This window comes from Ricinus communis, chromosome 9 (assembly GCF_019578655.1).
Source record: "Ricinus communis isolate WT05 ecotype wild-type chromosome 9, ASM1957865v1, whole genome shotgun sequence".
Classification (NCBI taxonomy): Eukaryota; Viridiplantae; Streptophyta; class Magnoliopsida; order Malpighiales; family Euphorbiaceae; genus Ricinus; species Ricinus communis.
In genome coordinates this window covers 2,297,416-2,318,866 of record NC_063264.1, presented here as the reverse complement: position 1 = coordinate 2,318,866, position 21,451 = coordinate 2,297,416, and the positions used below count along the sequence as shown (strand labels likewise).

General features: G+C 33.8%; 4 protein-coding genes across 8 annotated transcripts; all 4 read left to right on the top strand.

Annotated features, from left to right (window-relative positions):
* The first annotated feature begins 3,654 nt into the window (after nt 1-3,654).
* LOC8261521 (uncharacterized protein At4g15545) lies at nt 3,655-6,853 on the top strand. 2 transcript variants are annotated; one of them, XM_015717766.3, is made up of 9 exons: nt 3,655-4,111; nt 4,189-4,257; nt 4,480-4,536; nt 4,675-4,714; nt 5,006-5,098; nt 5,177-5,437; nt 6,042-6,084; nt 6,287-6,365; nt 6,452-6,853. In XM_015717766.3, the coding sequence occupies exons 1-9, from the start codon at nt 3,833-3,835 to the stop codon at nt 6,542-6,544; spliced, it is 1,014 nt and encodes a 337-aa protein (XP_015573252.1). In that variant the 5' UTR covers nt 3,655-3,832; the 3' UTR covers nt 6,545-6,853. The 2 variants fall into 2 exon arrangements, with proteins under 2 accessions (XP_015573252.1, XP_002516832.1); XM_002516786.3 differs by having other exon boundaries at nt 3,656-4,111; nt 5,003-5,098.
* An 822-nt stretch (nt 6,854-7,675) lies between these two features.
* Nucleotides 7,676-11,305, top strand: LOC107261075 (receptor-like cytosolic serine/threonine-protein kinase RBK2). 3 transcript variants are annotated; one of them, XM_048379050.1, is made up of 10 exons: nt 7,676-7,899; nt 7,986-8,074; nt 8,386-8,717; nt 8,815-9,243; nt 9,329-9,580; nt 9,673-9,827; nt 9,967-10,046; nt 10,122-10,257; nt 10,348-10,497; nt 10,694-11,305. In XM_048379050.1, the coding sequence occupies exons 2-10, from the start codon at nt 8,013-8,015 to the stop codon at nt 10,907-10,909; spliced, it is 1,812 nt and encodes a 603-aa protein (XP_048235007.1). In that variant the 5' UTR covers nt 7,676-7,899; nt 7,986-8,012; the 3' UTR covers nt 10,910-11,305. The 3 variants fall into 3 exon arrangements, with proteins under 3 accessions (XP_048235007.1, XP_015573263.2, XP_048235006.1); XM_048379049.1 differs by having other exon boundaries at nt 7,677-7,899; nt 8,010-8,074; XM_015717777.3 differs by lacking the exon at nt 7,986-8,074.
* A 236-nt stretch (nt 11,306-11,541) lies between these two features.
* LOC8261522 (probable prolyl 4-hydroxylase 4) lies at nt 11,542-15,524 on the top strand. Its single transcript, XM_002516787.4, has 7 exons — nt 11,542-11,794; nt 11,874-11,931; nt 12,025-12,129; nt 12,625-12,682; nt 14,165-14,340; nt 14,866-14,935; nt 15,031-15,524. Exons 1-7 carry the CDS (start codon nt 11,664-11,666, stop codon nt 15,324-15,326), a joined length of 894 nt encoding a protein of 297 aa, XP_002516833.2. The 5' UTR covers nt 11,542-11,663; the 3' UTR covers nt 15,327-15,524.
* Nucleotides 15,525-18,279: 2,755 nt separating this feature from the next.
* On the top strand, nt 18,280-20,192 carry LOC8261523 (histidine-containing phosphotransfer protein 1). 2 transcript variants are annotated; one of them, XM_015717907.3, is made up of 7 exons: nt 18,280-18,424; nt 18,586-18,777; nt 18,940-19,070; nt 19,209-19,277; nt 19,537-19,608; nt 19,746-19,818; nt 19,936-20,192. In XM_015717907.3, the coding sequence occupies exons 2-7, from the start codon at nt 18,718-18,720 to the stop codon at nt 19,993-19,995; spliced, it is 465 nt and encodes a 154-aa protein (XP_015573393.1). In that variant the 5' UTR covers nt 18,280-18,424; nt 18,586-18,717; the 3' UTR covers nt 19,996-20,192. The 2 variants fall into 2 exon arrangements, with proteins under 2 accessions (XP_015573393.1, XP_002516834.1); XM_002516788.4 differs by having other exon boundaries at nt 18,340-18,777.
* The last annotated feature ends 1,259 nt before the right edge of the window (nt 20,193-21,451 follow it).

Sequence of the window (21,451 nt, the reverse complement as noted above, 5' to 3'; positions counted from 1 at the left end):
TGATTAAGTATTTTTACCAGAATAATATTATAATTAATTTCATTAATATAATGTCAGCTTCAAATATCATAAAAGAAAAAGGAATAGTTATAATTTCGTTAACGTGGACCATCTATGTTCAGGGTTATATTGATATATCCATATTCCATGTTACTTTTGTCTGCTTGTAGATTATTGGAAACCATATATTAAAAAAATAATGCTAATAATAACAACAATGAAAATTTATATGGTATTATTATATAGGGATCTAAGAGGGATGCTTATACGAACATTAAATTGTAAGTATATATGAAATTAAATAATATAATGACCCCTCTCAATTCTTCATATATATATATATATATATATATAACCGGTAGAATTAAACTTTTATTTAATTGAAGTTTCAATTGAATATAATTTTGTAATGTGTTTCACTTATATATTGGATTAAAAAAACTTTAAATAAAGTAATATGATCAAAAGGAAAAAGAAAAGAATTAAAATCATTATTTTGAATAATGAGGCAAGAGGAAGTAGCCATCTTTGTACGCAACTCTTGATTTTGGAAACACCTGTGCTTGGTACGTATTATATAGACAGCCAACTAAAAGCTTGTAACAAAATAAATAATTGACAGCTCAACAATTCTTTTTAATAAATTGTACATCTTCTTCTTCAGTGCCAATAATTAGGTTGCTATAAATATATATCCCAATTAAACTTGAAATCTCAGGTGCCTAAACCATTTTCAAATTATAAAAAATTATAATTAGGAGAATTGTTTTCGAAAAATTAAATTAAGAGATAGTTTAATCGATTCATTTCTAATAAAGGAATTAGAAAAAAGAATAATGGTCCAGGTGTCACTATTCTAGTGGATAATTAAGATATATCATCCTTCAAAGAGTACCGTAACATGGCCACTTGCTTTGCGTTGATTTTCTCTAAATCATTATTATTAGACCCCACCTTCAAAGGAAATCATTGAATGTAATTTAATTTTAATTCTTGAAGTGGCATATGAGGTGTGTGTTTTTATAGGTTTGATTTAGTCAAGGGTTCAAGCATCTAAATCATGCTACTCAACTTGAGGCCAAGAATATTAGTTTATAATCTTTTAATTATTTAAATACTTAGAGATAATACATTATATTAAAATAAAAATCTTGGAAATCTTCAGTCTAGATATGTTGGGTTTTATTAATTGAATGCTTACAAGTTGGTATGTCAGGGCCAACAAACTATTCATGAACTCGACCTCCCCTCATCACAATATAAAGTGACACGTGTAAGTTTTTTTATTTATTTTATTATCATCTCAAAAGCTCTTTTATAAACACCATCAAACTTTATAAAAAAAGTTTGCATACCCACTTGCAAGGCATCCTCTGATAAAACAGCTTTACTATGAAAATATTGTATTCCATTGAGATCGAATTATAGTTTTTAATTTACATCGTTTTATACAGGATAATATTTGATAAATATATAAATATAAATTAAAAAATAACCATTAGATAATATAAAAATACGTAATAAAATTAAGTCAAACTGAACTCAGCTGTCACAAATTTAATCAAAATCTAAATAAATTTAATAATAATTTTTTTATTTATATTTTAATTTAAAAGATAATTTCTCGATTTATAAATAAATTCACTTATCAATTTGACGATTTGAAATTTACTTAACTTGAATTTATTAAATAAATTTCATTAAATGGGGTTAAAAAAACCTTTACATTATTGAAATCCCGAATGACTCTTGAATGTAAGCAGGCAATAACCATAATTATATATTAATTTGTTTTTGAAAAGAAATATTATAACTCCACAAGGGCAAGTATGGTATTTCACAGCAGGGTGCTCAAAATCACTTGTTAGAGAGTATGAGTGGACCTTGATTATCCGGACCCACTAAATTCCTCAATAATTTCCCACTAAAGAAAAGATGAAAAATAAAATGAAAAGAGGGAACAAATCAAAGAAGCTTTTGTTTTGTGGGGTCAAAACAGACTTCTTTTTTCTTTTCTTTAAATTTTATAAGATTAGAAGTAAATTGCAAGGAAGTGGTGAAGATATTGTGCTGCCCCCTGCCCTCTTGTACCTTTCACAAAATAGTAGTACATTGGGAAGGGGTAGTGGAAACATCCTCCTACATAGCCAAAAAAATAAAAAATAAAAAATAAAAATAAATAAAGTTTTTAAGAAATCACTTGGTGGCAATTGTAGAATGGACATAATGGCACCTCTCAATTTCAAGCTTTAAATGTCATTCTGATTTTATATTTTATCATTACTACTTGAAAAATAATTTTCAAATACATAAATAAATAGAACTTGAGAGTACATCTTAATTTTTTTTGAAAAAAAATGAATTTAATAAAGTGCATATTAAATTAATTCTGATCCAGATTTTAATTTTAAAAAGAAAAAAGAAAAATTCCTCTAAAGAGAGTTGACTTACAATAGAATCAGGTCATGTGTACCAAATTGCTTGAGTAAGGCATTTAGAGGTACTAATGTGGTAATATTAGTAATTTTGCCATTTTTGTCAGCACTGAAGAATTAATTGGGTTTGGTCTAAAGTTGAGCTTTCTTCCTATAAATAGAATCATTGTCATGTTTATGTTATGGTTTTGTTTTTGGATTATACGAGTCAGCTAAAGTTGGGTAGCATGTTTGAACTTTGAAGTGGCATTTATTTATTTGATTAATGAAATCAAAGGAAGAAGGCAGGAACTAGGAAAGGAAGGTGTTTGAGTCAAACCCACAGGCCAAGGAACTTCAATACAATTTTCCTAACCACCATCATAAAAAGGATGTCAAGCCAACTAACAAAAAAAATATTTAATTTTGATTGGGATGCAATTGAGTGAATGTATAGTTTTCTTATGTATTGTTTAGGTTAGAAATTCAATTTTATTACCTTTTATTCTCTTCAAAAGTTATGATATACCCACTAGAAAAGAAATTTATTTCAAGCGAATGGGGCCTTCTCTTTGGGCCTACAAGAAACAAGTCCATAGAAAGGCTTAACATTCCCATATATTATCATGGGCTAGACCCATTTATTCTTTCTGAACATATAAAAATCTTTTGCTTCAAACATCCGGTATGAAAAATTGTTTTAGAGCTCATCTGGGTGTCCTTCTCCTCTCCATAAAAATGAAGAGAAGTATTATTCCTGTCAATGGAAACTAACTCAGCCTACTGTAAACAGAAACTCATAATCATATGAAATATATGAGAGTAGATGAACCAATTTAATCAAAAAATATGTAAGCAATTAGGAACTGATTATATTAGTATTTTCATTTATATAAATTAAAATTTATGAAAATTTTATTACTTTTATAATTTAAAATTATAAAATTATTATTATATATATATAAATGAAAATTGAGACGCATGTGAAGTGCTTAAAAATAGTTATAAAATTATTTTTTAATAGCTTAAAATTAAATAATAATTATACAAAAGTATTAATTAACAGACATTGTTTATTTTGTTTTGGTTTCCATGAAAAGACAAAATCTAAAGACAAGGTCGTTATGTCCTGTGTAGGAAAGAGAAAATTCAGAGCAGACCACACACACAATTCCTGTTTGTCCCTCTTATCCTATCCAACTAGAAGCCACATGTTTTTTGCCTTTTGCTTAAATAAAAGGAACGAATCACTCAAACCAAAACTCCCCTCCACACTGCTACTGGCAGTGGCTATTAAAAATATATGACATTATAATATAAATAATAATTAATTAATTACTGAAAATAAATAAATATACACAAAAAAGAATTAGAAAAACCAAAAAGTGAAAAACAGGAGAGGAGGATAAAGAAAGAAGATGTTGGCGAAAGAATCTGGTGGTTCCACCTTCGATCTTCCCGAGGAAGTATTGCAAGTGTTACCGTCCGATCCCTTTGAACAGCTAGATGTGGCCCGCAAAATCACTTCCATTGCTCTCTCTACACGTGTCTCCTCCCTTGAATCCGAATTTTCCGCTTTGCGCCTTCAGCTCGCCGAGAAAGACCACCTCATCGCCGAACTTCAGTCTCATATTGAGTCTCTCGACGCCTCCCTCTCCGATTCTGCTGATAAACTCGCCCAGGCCGACGCTGAGAAGGTCCGACCCTTTTTCACTCCTGCCTTTTCCTTTCTTCTTATTTTTTGAAATTCTAAAAGAAGAAAAGAAAATTGCAGGAGAACTTGCTGAAAGAGAATGCTTCGCTATCTAACATTGTAAAGAAGCTTCAGAGAGATGTCTCAAAGGTACTTGATTGCCTCGACTCGATTAGAAATGCTATTATTGACTGTAATTATATGCAATGTGATAGATTTTCTCTGCTTTCATTTAATTTTGATTTCAATTTCATTAAAGATACGTAGTTCATTGACTATAAATATAAGCAATATTGAAATTGGGAATAAGTGGAAGCTAATTACTTATAATTTGAGTGATTGTATTGATAATTATTATTACAATGCTTGCAGTTGGAAGTGTTCAGAAAGACACTGATGAAGTCACTGCAAGATGATGAAGAAAGTTCTGTAAGTGACCAATAGTGTTTTTCCCTTGCTTGCAATTGCTATTTTTTTCTTTTTAGAAAAAGGAATGAAAGAAAAAGAGGCTACTTATAGAATAACGAATTAAAGGTTTTGGACTTAGTTATTTTGGTTTTGTGACAGTCAGGAGCTATACCTATCATCGCCAAGCCAACACCAACAGGTATGCGTTTACCTTCCTCCTTGTTGTTTGCTTGTTTATTAAGCTGCTTTACACATTCTTTTATACTGTTTAGCAATGAATTTAACAGAGATAGATTCATATTGAATTTGAAAGGCTATGGTCTACCAGAGCAGGAGTAAAATACCCCCTTGACTATAATAGTTTATGTTCATTAATGTTATGATAGTCTTTTCAATGTTTAATTAGTTAGACATTTGGTTTATCATTCTTCTTTTTCTTTTCATGATTCACTTGCCAACTCAAAGAAGTTTTTCTTTTATGCTTCAGAAGATGATGCCTCGATGCTACCTTCAAGAACATCTTCAATGCGGAGCCAATTCTCAGAAATGGGAAATTCATTTGCAGAGGATCGTGAAATAGATGGTATGCCATGATCACTTATACTTTTGCTCACATCTCTTAGATTCTGTCATATCTTACTAGATATTGCTATTATTGCAGCATCGTCAAGACCAGGAATGTCACATGGTCCTCTGTTAGCATCTCAAACAAGCACTCCCCGGTTTACTCCTCCGGGTTCCCCTCCGAGTTTTTCAGCTTCTGTATCTCCTACTAGAACATCTAAACCGGTGTCCCCAAGACGTCATTCAATGTCATTTTCTACCTCAAGAGGCATGCCTGACGATAGGTCTTCTTTATTTTCTTCTATACCATCAAGCCAACATAGCTCAATATCCAGCTCTGAAACAGGGTCACATACTGGTTAGCTCTAAAACTATATTATGGAAACAATTTCATCTAGTATTTACTTGTTTTAGATTCTTGAAATCATGAGCCTTGGCTGGCATCTCAAATGGTGTGGAGAATTGCAGTGGTTTAGACCTGCATTTGTAAAGTTCTTTGACCTTGAATATTTTATGCCAGTCGTTTTTCCTGTGAAATAAAACAGAGCAATGACAAACATGTCAATCTTCAACCAACACTGCGTAGCGATGCTCTTTGTGTATTAGATAATCATTTTTCTATTTGTAGTAACTATGTGCATGGATGACCAGGCTAACACTAATATTTCATAAATAATTTATGTAATTACAATTCAATAGTTGGTTGAACAATAAAACAATTTACTTTCATTTCTTGTACTGGATGAAGCTGATTGATTGACTGTGAAGCCTTTTAGTATTCTGGCAGTAATCTTTTTCTATGTACTAATGATGAAAGCTAGCAATGTAGCACATCTTTTGTTTGTGTTTCAGAAAGCACATATGGAAATGCTTTGCTTTTGGTAACAGCTTAACTGGTATTATGTTTAAGGTGTTTTGTCTTTCTGTAACATGTCACTACTCCTCGTATTTGTTTGTTTCAGGGAGAACTCGTGTCGATGGGAAAGAATTCTTCCGCCAAGTCAGGTAAAATTCACTATGGTTGAAAGGGTTTCGTAGTTTAAAATTATCCGACATTGGATTATGTCAATGCCAATTCGCTTTTCAATGAAGATAAAATTTTGCACTGAATATTTTTAATCCTGCTTACACTGAAATGCACTATGCATACAACTCGATTTGTGGCTTGTTAGAGGTTCTAAGCTAGTCCCTTCTTTTGTTTAATCAGGAGTCGACTATCTTACGAGCAGTTTGGTGCATTTCTAGCAAATGTGAAGGAGTTAAATTCTCACAAGCAAACAAAAGAAGTATGTCCCTGTCTGTCTTCATTTCTTGTTCTTAACAAGCTCTTGAGAATCCATTTTCACCAGTCTTGTATTCTCTAATACAATAGGATACTCTGAGGAAGGCTGAGGAGATTTTTGGGCCGGATAATAAGGACCTTTATGTAATATTCGAGGGACTAATCACTCGGAATGTTCACTAAAAGCGGCTTATATGGAACTGAATCGAGAGTTTGCATGCATTGGTATTACCACTTCGCAGTCCACTACGCATGTTTGGTTTCTGTTGTAAATTAATATCAAGTGTAACGACACTTTTCTATGGCGTACTTCCGTTCATAATCTATTATTTGTTAACATCAGCAGCGATCACTGAAATAACTAGTGAGTGGCTTGATGAGAGTCTTTGAAATGGATATGGATAGAAAGAATGTCAGTAGGTGGTAAATCAGAGAAGACATTTCAGCTTTTGCTGGGAATAACAATTTTAGCAGTAAAGGCATTTAACTGGATGCTTGTCTTGTTATTGTCTTTATTTTTCTTTTCGTACGCTGCAAATGTTTTACAATCATTAATATTTTTGGCGACGTGAGTTTCTGATGCTGAAATTCATATGGCATTAAATCATGTTAGAAGTGGTTATTATGGTTTTCTCAGTTTGTTTTTCTTTTTTATTTAGATCAATTTCTGAATTTAAAAAAAGCAGAAAACAAATATAATAGCAAATAAGATCAAAACCTAAATCTTTAGCTTTTACTGCTGCACTCTAATAGATTTGCTGATGTACAAAAAAAGAAGAAGAAAAAGGTGATAGTTTTGAAACTTTTCTTGATTGACATCCCATGCTTGGCGATGAGGCTTCAATCATGAAACTCTTCCCTCGAGATAGGCTTTTCACAACCCTAAGCAAATGCTTTTCTGGTTTCTTGGGCAATGTAACCTGTAATGGGTGACGTGCATACATGCCTGGTTCCAGCTTAGCTAACTAAATTCTTCACGCCGTTAGTTATCCTAATTGGATTTCCCTAATTGCATTTATTTAATTGATGAAGTATATTTTACCTTTTCTTTTAGGGCTCAAAATAATAATGAAGTATCGTTAGTTCTATTAAATCTTCCTCTCACTTTGTGCCAAATCCTAACAAACCGTTATTCATTCTTATTTCTGTTACTTCCCGGGTTACGAAGAGGAGGGAGTTCTTTAATGACACGTGTCAAAGACCCAATAACACCTCATTCTCCGTGCCTTCAATTATTTTCTTCAGGACGATGAGTTCATAATTGAAATGTAGGATTAATAACTAGAAATTTTAATTATTTCCCAAATATGAAAATGGCAATGACAGATAAAGCCGATTTTTATGCATGAAAATCAGGTGGGAAATTGCCTAAGAAATCTGACAAATATTAGGGAAGCAAAATGAGAGATGATGCCAACCGCTATTTACAATTTCTCCCTCATTTTTCTTTTTTCCCTTTGGTCTTGCCCCTTTCTAGTTTTGGTCACCTCTCTTGATATTATCATGTATGGTGTCAAACAACCTTCAGCTTCTTTCTGGTACTTTTTCCCATTTTCCTTTTCAGCTCTTTTAGCTTAATTGGTTTTGATATTGACAGCAATATCTTGTTCATTTACATTGTAAGGTTTCCATTTTCTGCATATTTCTGAAAATGCTACTGATTAAAGGCTTTCGAACTATTCCTATCAGAATAGGAATATTCCAAGCCCCTCGGTAATTTCCTTTTGGCTGAATTGCTCTCTCTTTATCTATATATTGGTTTCTTGAGCATGCATTGATGCACATTGCTGATATATATTTAGGGTGTTATAGAATAGATAACTTGCCATTTGTCTCTTTTATTTCTCCTGTCATTCATCTTTTCAGGGTTGCCTTGTGATTTTTTTGCAGTTGGATCTGGATGATGATATTTCACATATGCACATTTTGTTTTTGGTTTATGCTATAGCTATATTAACCTGCCTTGGCTTTGTTATTTTCTTTGTTTTTCTTTTAATTGATCCAAGGTTTCGTTATATTGGCAGTAACGGTTCCCGAGATACAGCCGGAAAAGATCAAGAAAAGGTGGCAAGTAGTGGCGGTAATGGTTCCCACGACACGGCTGAGAATGATAAAGAAGAGGCGGCAATTAGTGGCGGTAATGGTTCCCATGACACGGCTGGGAAAGATCATGAAAAGGAGGCAATTAGTAGCAGTAATGGTTCCAGCGACACTGCAGAAAATGTGGCAATTAGTGGCAACAATGTTTTCCACGAGGGCCTTAGCAATACAGGAGAAGGACAAGAAAATGCAACTATTACTGTTGCAGCCAGAACCTTAAAGCGATCTGGGTTCTCTGATTCTTTTTCACCTCATGGTAACCCTTCCCATATTTCCATCCCTTTCCAAATATCAAGTCTTTAATTTCTTATATTATCATATGTATTAGTGCTTGATTCTAGACTCTGTATCAGACATGAGATCTTTCAACGCGGAGGAAATGGAGGGAGGTGAAAAAATGGGTGTGGTGGACGAAGTTGGTGTAGAAGAATCTTCTCCAAGAGTAGATCAGGAAGACAGATCAACTAGCTTAGAAGCTGAAGCTGAAACAGCTTCTAAAGCCAGCACTTCAGGATCAGATGGCCATCCACATCATTACTTAGTTGCCACCCAGTGGCGCGACTTCTTTCGTGTATTCAAGAAGGGAAATGCGAAACGCATACAGACCTTCCCTCTGAAGAAACAAGGTCCGAGGCTTACCAGAACTAAAACCAGAAGAATGAGAGAGGAATTGATTCCAGTTATAAGCTCCCCTCTGGATGCTGAACTTTGCTATCTGAAATCTTCATGGAAGAACTTTGCATTGGCAGACATTAAAGCTGCAACTAATGATTTTAGCCAGGGTTTTGTACCCCTTTCCTAATCTGACTCTCCATAGTTTTCTAGTGGTGTCAATTTCTTTGTGAGTTTACACTATTTATCTTGCAGATAACTTGATTGGACAGGGAGGCTATGCTGAAGTTTACAAAGGGCAATTAGAAGATGGGCAGCTTGTCGCAATAAAAAGGCTGACCAGAGGTTCTGCAGAGGAGATGACAGTTGATTTCTTATCTGAGCTTGGGATTATGGTACACGTTGACCATCCCAATATCGCTAAAGTGATTGGATATGGAGTTGAAGGAGGGATGCATCTTGTGCTTCAATTGTCTGCCCATGGAAGCCTAGCATCTTTACTTTACGGTTTGATCATTACTCTGAAGATTAAGTTCATAATCTTGCAAGTTTCCTGCTAGCTTAATTTATTACTCGAGTTCCTCACACTTGTTTTATAGGCCCAAGAGAAAAACTGGATTGGGGACTCAGATATAAGATTGCTCTAGGAACTGCAATAGGCCTTCAGTATCTGCATGAAGACTGCCAAAGGAGAATTATCCACAAGGATATTAAGGCTGCTAATATATTACTCAGCGAGGATTTTGAGGCTCAGGTAAGATTTCAAACCTGAAAAATATAATCAACCACAAGGCTCGAATCTCTGTTTAGTATCTAACGGCCGCCTCATGGAATTTGCCTCTTTGGTCAAAAAATATAATGGCCGCCTGCTCTGGAACTTCATACTTGTGCAGATTTCTGATTTCGGACTTGCAAAATGGTTACCTGAGCATTGGACTCATCATACTGTATCAAAAGTTGAAGGGACATTTGGGTTTGTTGTTCGAAACTCCTTTAATTCCTGAATCACTTTTTACCCTACAATCAATCTCATATCTTATCATTACAGGTACATTCCTCCTGAGTTCTTCATGCATGGGATAGTTGATGAGAAAACTGATGTTTATGCTTATGGTGTAATACTACTGGAGCTCATTACTGGAAAGCAAGCTATAGATAGTTCTCAGCAAAGCCTTGTGATGTGGGTATGTATTCCTTAGTTTCTGTCTTTACTCAACTCTAAGTTTTAATTAATTTCCAAGAACTTCGTAACTTTCTAGAGCAATTGGTTGCAGGCGAAACCTTTGCTTATGAAGAATAGTATCAAGGAGCTTGTTGACACAATTCTTGGAGATTCCTATGACGAGAAACAGATGGAACGTTTGGTCCTGACAGCTTCTTTTTGTATACATCAGTCTTCGACACAACGACCTCAAATGCACCAGGCAAGTTTCTCATCAGATTAATCCTCAACAAAGATCTTTCTGGTTCTGCAAAATTATGGTTTTATACAGTGTTTCATTTTCTCACCACCTATCAGTTACTTCTGATACAAAAGGATTTTTGTCATATTGTATCTTTAGCTGCGACAGAAACGTGATTTTAAAAGCAGCCATGTTCTTTGATTTGCATTTGAAGCAGGTTGTAGAGATTCTACAAGGAAATGAGCATGTTCTGGAAGAGGTAAAAGATCTCCAAAAGTCTATACCCCAAAGAACATACTCTGAGGAGCTCCTTGATGCAGACGAATACAACTCCACAAAGCATCTAAACGATCTAAATCGACAGATGGAGGTTCTTTTAGACAGTTATGACAGCTCCAGGATTACAGAAGATCTCAATCTTGAAGCAGATTAAATAAAGCCCAAACCATCCTTAGTTTTTTCACCTGAACGATGTAGTGCTTCTTGAAACTCGATTCTTCCATGAATCTATAGATTCTGTGTTCTTGATGTTGCTCCCAGAAGCCCAAGAAAAACATCGAGTCAATACTCACCAAGATGAACCCAAAACCACAGGACTAAACAGTTTCGAAAAGAGGCCGCCAATGTATACTGAGAGATACACAATGCACTGGCGACCAACTGATATATCAGCATTTCTGCTGTATGAAGGTGTGATCAAAATGTGAGGGAGAACCTTATAAATGTATATTTTCGTTTATTACAATTTAAAGATATTTGTTTTTTTTATTATTTATAATTTGTAATAAACATTTTCAATTTCCATTTGTAAAACAAAATGTTACACAAATCCTGAAATGAAAAAAAAAATTATGCATTTCTTATATTCAAGAATTAACTAATTAATGCTAATTTGGGTCTAATATTAATTTAATTTATTTCTTTTAACAAAAAATTCACTTCAGAGAATAAATTATTAGCTTATGGATATTCTATTGGGCAGCACTAGACGACATTATTGCTACTTGAAAGGAAGTACTAAATAAAGTACGTACGACGCCGTTTATTAGTTTCTTAAAAGAACGCACATTATTATCTTAGTGCGAAAATGACGGTTGATAGATGAGTCACAGCATACACACGATTACTTACTACTGCCATATTATTTTCCTAGAAAATTTTGACATTTTCCTAGAAAATCTTCTCTAATGGCAAATCCTCATAAATTCGTGTTTCTGCTCTTGATCTCATTAATCTTCCATAAGTCTAGCTCTTATCCAGGTTCTCCTACCTCCATCATTGACCCTTCGAAAGTCAAACAAGTTTCATGGAAGCCAAGGTCCCTCTCTCTCTCTCTGTTCGGTTGTTAAGAAAATGAAAGGAAAAGGCTGAAATCCTGTTAATTGATTTTTCTGCAGGGCATTTGTGTACGAAGGTTTTCTTACGGATTTAGAATGCGATCATCTTATCTCTTTGGTGAGTTTGCTTTAGCAATTGTTAGTTTAAAGAAAAAGAAAGAGTTTAATGTTTCATTCTGTAATTAAATTGATTATGTTTTGATAAAATTAGGCAAAGTCGGAGCTGAAGAGATCTGCAGTGGCGGATAATGAGAGTGGAAAGAGTAAACTTAGCGAAGTTAGAACAAGCTCCGGGATGTTTATTGCTAAAGGAAAGGTAAGTACTTTCTTGCTGTTTATGTGCGTTATTCATTTTGACTAGTTAATTTAATTTATAAAATACAATATGGTTAGTTTTTGAAGTTTCACTAGATATTTATTTCTATATCAGATCAAGTTAGGTTTTCCCTTCTCTTTTAAGATGGTTGCCATTTTAGAAGCAAGATGATGTTGTATTTGTTTTTATGGGTGTGATTAAAGAATCTAGCTAGTAACATATCCTGTTCAATCATCTTAACTGAATCATTGCAATTCATTTTCTTCCTTCTCTCTCTCCTTATTTCATCTGTAATAAGCCAATGACTTTTCATTCTGTTTTGATATTCTGTTTCATTGTTATAATGATGCTCGGAAGGGCTTATCAAGGCATGAGCGACATATGACTTCTTTTCTGCATGAATCTTTTTGATTTTCGTCATTTGCTTATTAAGGCTTATATGTGCTTGAATCATCATGCGATTTCTGAACCTTTTTTTTTATATTCCTTTTGTAGGATCCAATCATTGCAGGCATTGAGGAGAAAATCTCAACATGGACCTTTCTCCCAAAAGGTTTGCTACATCAGAAGATTACTTCCTTCTAATAACTTTGCCCATAGGTTTTATATCTTTCTAGTATCAGCAATTTATATTTTCTTATTTCAATCAGATTGGGCTGTTAGTTTTGAAGCCAAATTAGGCAACTTATGGTTACATATAATCTTGCTCATTTGGGAAACTGTACGTAATCCTAGTTCTGTTCCATGAGTAGTAAGTATTATAGAGATTTAAAAGTAAGCAACCAAAGCTACACCAACTATTGGTAGAGTTTCAACTTGGACTCTGAGGTCATGGTCATCTTAGCATGCAAAAGACCAAATCTATAACAGAAGAAATGTGCTACTCTTAGTACTACATAAACTTGACATATCCCTTTTAAGTTTGTCACGTTAGTGTCTCCACAAACTTTTTCACAGTAACACTAATGAGTTACAGTAAATCTATGATAATCAGGCATATGATACAAAGCTTTTGGATGTCGACAGAAAAATCTAAGTGCCTTATTATTTTGGACTTGACATCTGGGATTTCATGCATTTCACAATGTTGCTAATTGGTGCCTCATGGAGAGTATTGGCACTCATTCAGCACAGACTTGGAATGCAACTGACAAAGGTAATTTAGAACCAGCAGTTTGATAGGGATTTACAATCAAAATTAGGTGTGATTAGGGCTTTAAACCATCTTTTTGTTTCCATGTGCTTCGTGGGGCATAAAATCAAGACCCTTGAGCATATTATTCTAATCATTTGCCATTAGTGGGACAGGAAAAGAAAAGCTGAATAGGCATTAAAACATGAAACACTTAAATCTCGACATCATTAAACTCGATAAAGATACCTAAATACACTTCAGTAGAAGAAGAAAACAGTGTGATACCACAAGTTGAATACCTATTTCCATAATCATGGTTCAATCCAAGCAAAGCTTCTAATTTTTTTTTTTCTCCATAAGCTCAATGCACACGAAGTTGAATAAGCCTTTGGTGCTGGAGTTATAGTTTTTTGGTTGACTGAGAAGTTCAGCTATAACAGAATGATGATGATGATGCTGGCAGTTAGAACTTGGGATACTGATATATCTACTCAAAAGTCTCTCAAATTGTGTGTCTAGACATATTTTCTTTGCCCATTAGAACAATAGACGATTTATATAATTAAGATTTTTGTAATTTCATAATTATTTGTTGATTAAGTTCAACCAACATGAATTTGGAATGAGAATCATTGTTTCAAATATATGAAGGAACTTTAACTTCTCAAATTAGTTGCACAACTGTAAGATATAACCTCTATATTTTGATGGTGATTTATTCATCTTCAATGACTTCCTGCCTTGATGAGGGATTATAGATCATAATCTTTTGCTGAAACATGTTAGCAATGTGGGCTCTCAAAATTACCAACTGAGCACAGGCCATATGTTATGTTATCTGTAAATTGTAAGACACTTGCCGATTATCTTTCTTTTCTTTTCTCGAATCTTCCTTTGCAGAAAATGGGGAAGACCTTCAAGTTTTGAGATATGAACATGGACAGAAGTACGATCCCCATTATGATTACTTTGCTGACAAGATTAATATTGCCCGTGGTGGACACCGCATGGCAACTGTGCTCATGTATCTTTCTGATGTGGTAAAAGGCGGGGAAACTGTGTTCCCCAATGCGGAGGTTGTTGCAAGTGCCCTTTTCTTCTTCTCTCAGTCTTTTTTTTTTTTTTTAAAGAAATCAATTTACAGTTGCAGAATTAACTTCTCTTACACTTTTCACACTTCATAGGGGGTAAGCAATTTGCTTCTCTCCTGATTTGATGTTCTGTCAAAAGACTTCCTAGATCCCTCAGTCTGTAGAAATGTGCTTTAATTTATTTATTATATCTAGTATAAGCTCCCACATTGGTTATATTAATACTAACTTCTCAAATATTTTTAAAAAATATGTTGAACTCAGAAAAAGCATTAAGAAGGAGAAGCTATGGAGAAAACTCCACAACAATAAGTACTTCAGTTTCTAATAATTTTTGTTGTGTCAAATATTGGGCTGTACTTCTCTAAAAATCAGATAGTGATCAAAGTATAGATGGAGTATTTTGGGTTGGGGGGGTGTGGCGAGAGGAAGGAGTTATTAAATACTTGGTTGTTTCCTGTTGTTAAACTAGATGGGGCATCTTTATATTTAACAAACAACTTGCAACAGGAACCTCCCCGCCATAAAGCTACTGAAAGTCATGAAGACCTTTCTGAATGTGCTAAGAAAGGAATTTCTGGTAAGTCACTTGATTAATGCAAGTGCTTTAATAAATTGGAACATTTTTTTTAAGCATTGCCCTTAGATGAAATGTTTTTGGTATCTTTTACTCAGTGAAACCACGGAGAGGTGATGCCCTTCTTTTCTTTAGTCTCCATCCGACTGCCATTCCAGATCCAAACAGTCTCCATGCTGGATGCCCAGTGATTGAAGGGGAGAAATGGTCTGCCACGAAGTGGATTCATGTGGATTCATTTGACAAGAACATAGAAGCTGGTGGGAACTGCACAGATAAGAATGAGAGCTGTGAGAGGTGGGCTGCCCTTGGAGAATGCACCAACAACCCTGAGTACATGGTAGGATCTCCAGAACTTCCTGGATATTGTAGGAGGAGTTGCAAGGTCTGTTAGCCTATTTTTATATGCTTTCCACGCTGAAAATCTTTGTAGGTTTACCTTACACACTGCACTATTGATCTTTTTAATGGATTGTATTTATTTAATTATGCTTTCTAAAATCACAATCCTATAGACAATTTCGAGCTGTGTATTTTGTATCCAAACCGAGTTATAATTATTTTTTAATGGTTTGAAGTCGGTGTTGATTCCTGATGGTTGTTCAGTTACTTGGCAAGGAAATGCTGAGTACAGATTTTTATTTTTATTTTTATTTTGTCTGTTTATGAATTAATCTGCACATGTTGAATAAATGCGCATGCACTTACTACATCAACATCCAGCGTATAATTGAGCATAGAGTAAAGTTTTGTTTGTGTCATTTTCATATACCAGAACAAAATACTAAAATATGAAATGATCCGATCCGAGCCAAGATTTTTGCTGTGAAAATAGTTATACATATAATATAGGTATTAAAATGCTGCTCGAACTCTTTGATTGTTACTGTTGTTATGGCGACCATCACCTGCTAAACTATTCTTATGCTTAGTGTGAAAAAAGGAAAAAATTTGTGGAGACTTGGAGTACGCAATTTGAAGAACCACACAATTAGATTCCTATCGTATCAAAAGAGGGGTCAGGCCTCAGCGATATGTATCTCCTACCTAATAAGACTTAGATGCTCTTCATATTCGTAGGGAATAATCTGCAGCCATAATTACTTAAAGCTGCTGGTCACATTCTTTTACAAAAAGGGTTTTCTTCACTGGAGAAAGAAAAGGTTAAAAGTTTGTTATGCATCTTTTTGTCAACCTATCAAGTCAACTTGCAGCAACTTCCAGAAAAAGGAAAAAAGAAAACACTAGGAATAATTTATAACTCTTCATAATCATTTGATATAATTGCTAGTGCGGCATCAAAGAATACATGAAAAAGATAAAAATGGAACCAAATCGATTCTCTTTTCTTTTTTTGGTTTGGTTTCTCGGAAATTGGCTCACACTTAAGGTTGACAAACAAGTAGAGTTAGATGTGAAAAGTTGATTAAACTGTTCATGGAAGTTAAACCCACAAACACCTAATATATAAGGCACATGAGTTGAAATATTTGGAATTTACTTTTTACTATCTCACCTAAAACAGCATTTATTGTGGGTGCTATTGATACAAGATTGAGAATAAATGGCAAATGAGGAATTCTGACTCTACCGCTGTTATATATAAACAATTTCTAAATGAATTGAGGCATTCAATGGATCATACAGACGTCTTTTCTACAAGAAAAAAAAAAAAAAGAAAAGAGAATATCTTTCTTTTCTTTTTTGTTTTCCCATACTCTGATCGCAAATCTTTGATGATATATTCGAATAACAAAAGGAGAGAACAGTTAGTAAGGAATATAAGCATACACCTCATTTGAACCTTAAAATATTATAAATGATATTAAGTAGTGACCCAATTGCACAGAAAACTAAAGCAAACCGACCAATGACCATAACATAACGCAACCTTTAAACCCTCACTTAATTAAACAGCTGTACCCTGTAGGATTCAATGTTCCATTACCAGAATATTCTTACCTGATTAACCCTAAAATTATTGCAGTTACTTAAATAAATAAATAGATCAAACTCCTTCAATTTTCCAACATGAATTGGTGCCACATACATGCAAGTTCTAATCTCAATTTTGCTTTAGGAATTCCAGTTTAATCAGTGCTACCTTGTATTCAGTAATAATCAGGTGTTTCTTGGCCTAGATCAATTGAGAGTGTCATATAATTGTTCTTGATATTTTTTTTTTCTTTCTCTAAGTTGGTTTTCTTGAATTTGATCCATTTTTCTGTATAAAAAAAAAAAAACATGGAAAATGAACAAACAAGTAAATATGGTGAAGTGATAAAAGGACCCTCATGAGTCATACCATATGTAATTTAATTAATATAAAAGAGATTTTGGACGGTCAATAAAACACAAAAAATCCTATCTACAGAAGTGGGCAAGCAAATCTTTAAAAAGGGCAGTTGAACCAAAGTGGTTATAGCAGGCAAAATAATATTACCAGCCAAGATATGTTCTTGAACCTCTCTTTAATATTATTTATTTATTATCCACCAATTTTTTATTATTCATTATTTTGGAATTTAAAATCACTTGTAACCATTTTTTACATTAGATTATTAGCTGTGACAGATTTTCTGTATAAAATATATTCTTTTATATTATTTACGGTCTTTTATTTATTGACATCTTGTTAGTATTTTAATAAGATTATAGAATATTTTATATCTATAAATAATATATTTTGACATTCAATTTTAGAATAATATTATTCGAATTAAGAACACAATATTATTTTAAATACTTAAATTAAAAATGTAGATGGTGGTGGTACACATGATTTGTAGGCAAGATTATTTTCAATTATAATATTAATATTATTACAGATGGATAACTAGTTTTATTTTCTAAAAGGATAAACAAATCTTTCCAAATCTTCCAAACGTAATAGAAAAAGAAAAAGGTTGGATGTTGTGAAGTCACTTGTACGTCAAACCCATGTGTAGCTTTCAATCAGAAACCAACCAATGGTTTCATCGGCATAGTGAATGAAATTAAAAAATATTAATTAAAATAAAGATAATTTTTTATTTATTTTATCTAAATTATAGTCTTTATGTGTGTATTTTCTATTTGGAATAAGTAATTTTAAAGAAAGTTAACTTAAAAAATATTTAAGATAAAATAAGGATAAGCATTAACAATATTAATTAAAGAAGGGTTAACAGTAATGACTTTAAAAAAAAAAGATTAGGTTTATAAAATTTAAACCCAATTAAAATATAGGCACTTTACCTATTGGACTCAAAAAGATATAAAAGGAAAATTGTAGATAAAAAATAATTTATTTTGTTATTGTACTAATGTTTTGCTGTAATGAAAAGAAAATTGGAAAATTGGGTAATTTAGAAGAGTTTAAAAATGAGCAAATGGTGGCAGGTTGTGTTAAACATATGAGCTTAAAAAAGAAAACACACACAAAAACAGAGCAGAGCACAAATCCATAGAAAAGAATATAAAAGGTGGGATAGGGTCACTGCTGGCTTTACTGTAAGTACTACTTGAAATACTCTAAGAAAGAGAAAAACAAGAAAGCAAGCAAAATTTTGGACTTTATATTTTTGGCTCTTTAGCATTTAATTCATCAAATGCTTTTCAAGGTTTTCCTTATAGCATTTATTCCCACTTTGATTGTGCAATAATTCCCTCAGGATCTGTAAAATTTAAGCCACAAAGTTTTATTGGGTCACCGCTTGAGAAAAGGTGCAGTCTTTTGTGTTTAGGAAGAAAGAGAGAGAGAGAGAGAGAGAGAGAGAGAGAGCACAAGCAGGCAGAGGAAAGGCATGGAGGTGGGTCAGATGCAGAGAACATGGGTTGAATATACAAAGTCCTTGTTCAGGGAGGTAAAATACCGGAAATGTGTAAATCTAGTTTCTTTTCCTGTTCTTTTAGTTTTTTGTGTTTTATTTTTCTTTCTTTTGTTTTTTCTTTAAGTGGTTTACTAGTTTTCTGTTTTCTTTTTGTTAATTGTGTTTGTTTGTTTCCTCTTCTTTGGATGTGTGAAGGGTATTCTTGATGGTCAGTTTACACAGCTTCAGCTACTGCAAGATGAGAGTAACCCAGATTTTGTTGTTGAAGTTGTGTCTCTTTTCTTTGCAGATTCTGAGAGGCTTCTTAATGAACTCACTAGTGCTTTGTAAGGAACCCTTTGCTTCTTTTTTTCTCTTTTTTCTGGTTAGTCATTTCAGACATCCTTTAAATCATGGTTGATTCTAGCTAGCTGATATTGTATTGCTATATTTTCTTTGGATTTTCTTTTACTTCTTCTTTTTAGAGATCAGCAAATTATAGACTTCAAAAGGGTTGATGCTCATGTGCACCAGTTGAAGGGTAGCAGCTCCAGGTAGTCTTCTGTTTCCTTGTATTAACTATTATAAACTTTTTGAACTTTAAATCAATCTTGAGTTACAGTATCAAGCCGTGTTTTAGAATCAAAGAAAGTGCAATCAACCTCATAAAAAGATTAACAATTCAATACATTTCAGATCTGAGACAGGAGTAGAAAATGAAAGATTAAGAGTAAAAGTTGGTCCTTTCTTTCCGCTTTCTGTTCCATTTCTTGCTTGATGAGAAAAGGAAATGGTTTTATTTGTGTTGATCAGCATAGGTGCGCAGAGGGTTAAAAATGCTTGCGTTGCTTTCCGCAACTTCTGTGAGGGGCAGAATCCTGAAGGGTGAGTTATTTTTCTCTAGTAGGATTCTTTTTTCTCCCCTATCCTTCCAATGTAAATTTTTTCAATTATGAATTTTGAGCCATTAACTCTTTGTACAAATTTATTAAATTGTTGGATGCCTCATGCCTGGATCGCAGGTGCCTGAAATGCCTGCAGCAAGTAAAGCAAGAGTATTATCTTGTGAAGAACAAGCTTGAAGCTCTAATCAGGGTTAGTAGACTGCCATTTTGTTTTAGTTGCATGCTTATTTTTATGATAAGAAAAAATTACTTGTGTTTGGTCTATTTCATATTTGTTTCTTAAAATGTTAAATATTGTCTATTGCAGTTGGAGCAACAAATTGTGGCAGCTGGTGGGTCAATTCCCATGGAAGAATTGAGCTTTTAATGGTATCAACTAAAATTGGGGAGGACCACTGTAGAGAAACTTTTTGGTTTTTGTGTCTTACTCTTCTCTAACCATAAGGTTCTGTTTAATTGAACGGGGTTGTGCTTGTATGAGTTTTGTGAAGATAAAAGAGTCTCATCTACTGTCACTTCTCATTTTGATCTTCAATGGTCAAGAGAATCTTTCCTGTTTGTGTTTCTCCTCTTTATTCCCTATTTTTCATATTCTTATCTCTATATTATCTATACATAATTTTACTGGAGAAACTTCCTGTCTTCTTATTTAGTACAATTCAACAGTTGCTTTGAAGAGTTTTTATAGCACTTTAGGGCATGAAAGATGATCTAAGCAGCTTATTATTACTTCTCAAAACTTGGAAATTAGACAACCATGTCAGTTTCATAGGTTGAATCACATAAAGTTCAGGCAAATTATAGATAAGAAGGATGCTGTGTACTTTCGTGTTGCACCTAGTATAGCTCAGCAGTTCATTCAGTTAGCCTGCAAGACCACTTACTTGGCAAGCTTGGTCTAGGCAATTTGATTTTGGGGTTTTAGGGGATCTGGAGATAATTTAACCTGCTAATCTCAATACACAGTTTCCATGTAGCTCACAATTGAGTTGATATTTTAACATGCATGCACCTGGTGCAAAGCTAGCTAGGACCACATGTTGCATTCTGTAGATAGATAGATCGATGAGTCTTGTTGTACAAATGTTGGTCGTGTATAGTATGGGCTAAGTTATTAAATTCAGCATGGGTGTCTGCCAAAGTTGAGAGGCAAAGAACTATTATTAGGTGCAAATTATCAGCATCATCTTTGTAATCATGTATGTAATAGTCACTTTGGTTTCTCTAAACTTGTCAGGGTGCAACCCATAGTTATAGCAGTTATCTGCTGATAACTAAATTAGTCCTTAAAACAAATACAACCAAGAAGACAGCCGACCAAGTTTATTAAATTCATTGGACTGTCAATGCATTTATAAAGGTAGGGTCCTGGGGAAAGGAATGGATCAACTTGGGGAAGATTTGATTCCTGAGGTCAATTGGAATCAGTTGAGGCTGTCTCTCACTGTGGAAAAATGGCACAAACGTGGAAATAATTATTGATATGACTTGATTCTCCGTATCTTTTCATTGCAATTGCTAATGAAATTTTAACAGGGTGCTCGCTGTGCGCATGTCCTTTCTGAAAACATTCCCTTGATTCCTGCAAATCTTTACGAAGAAAGGTTCGATCACCATTACCCAACATTTTGGTCTTTCCAAAATGAATCTCCATTTGTGTTTGGTGGATAAGAATGGCGAGTTAGAGAGAGAGAGAGAGAGAGAGAGAGAGAGAGAGATTTTCCTTGACAGCTCAACTAACAATAATGTAAAATCCATTAGACAAGATTTTGGAATAAAGGGGAAAGACGTTTGTAAGTGTTCATTAGCCATCAAGTCACTGT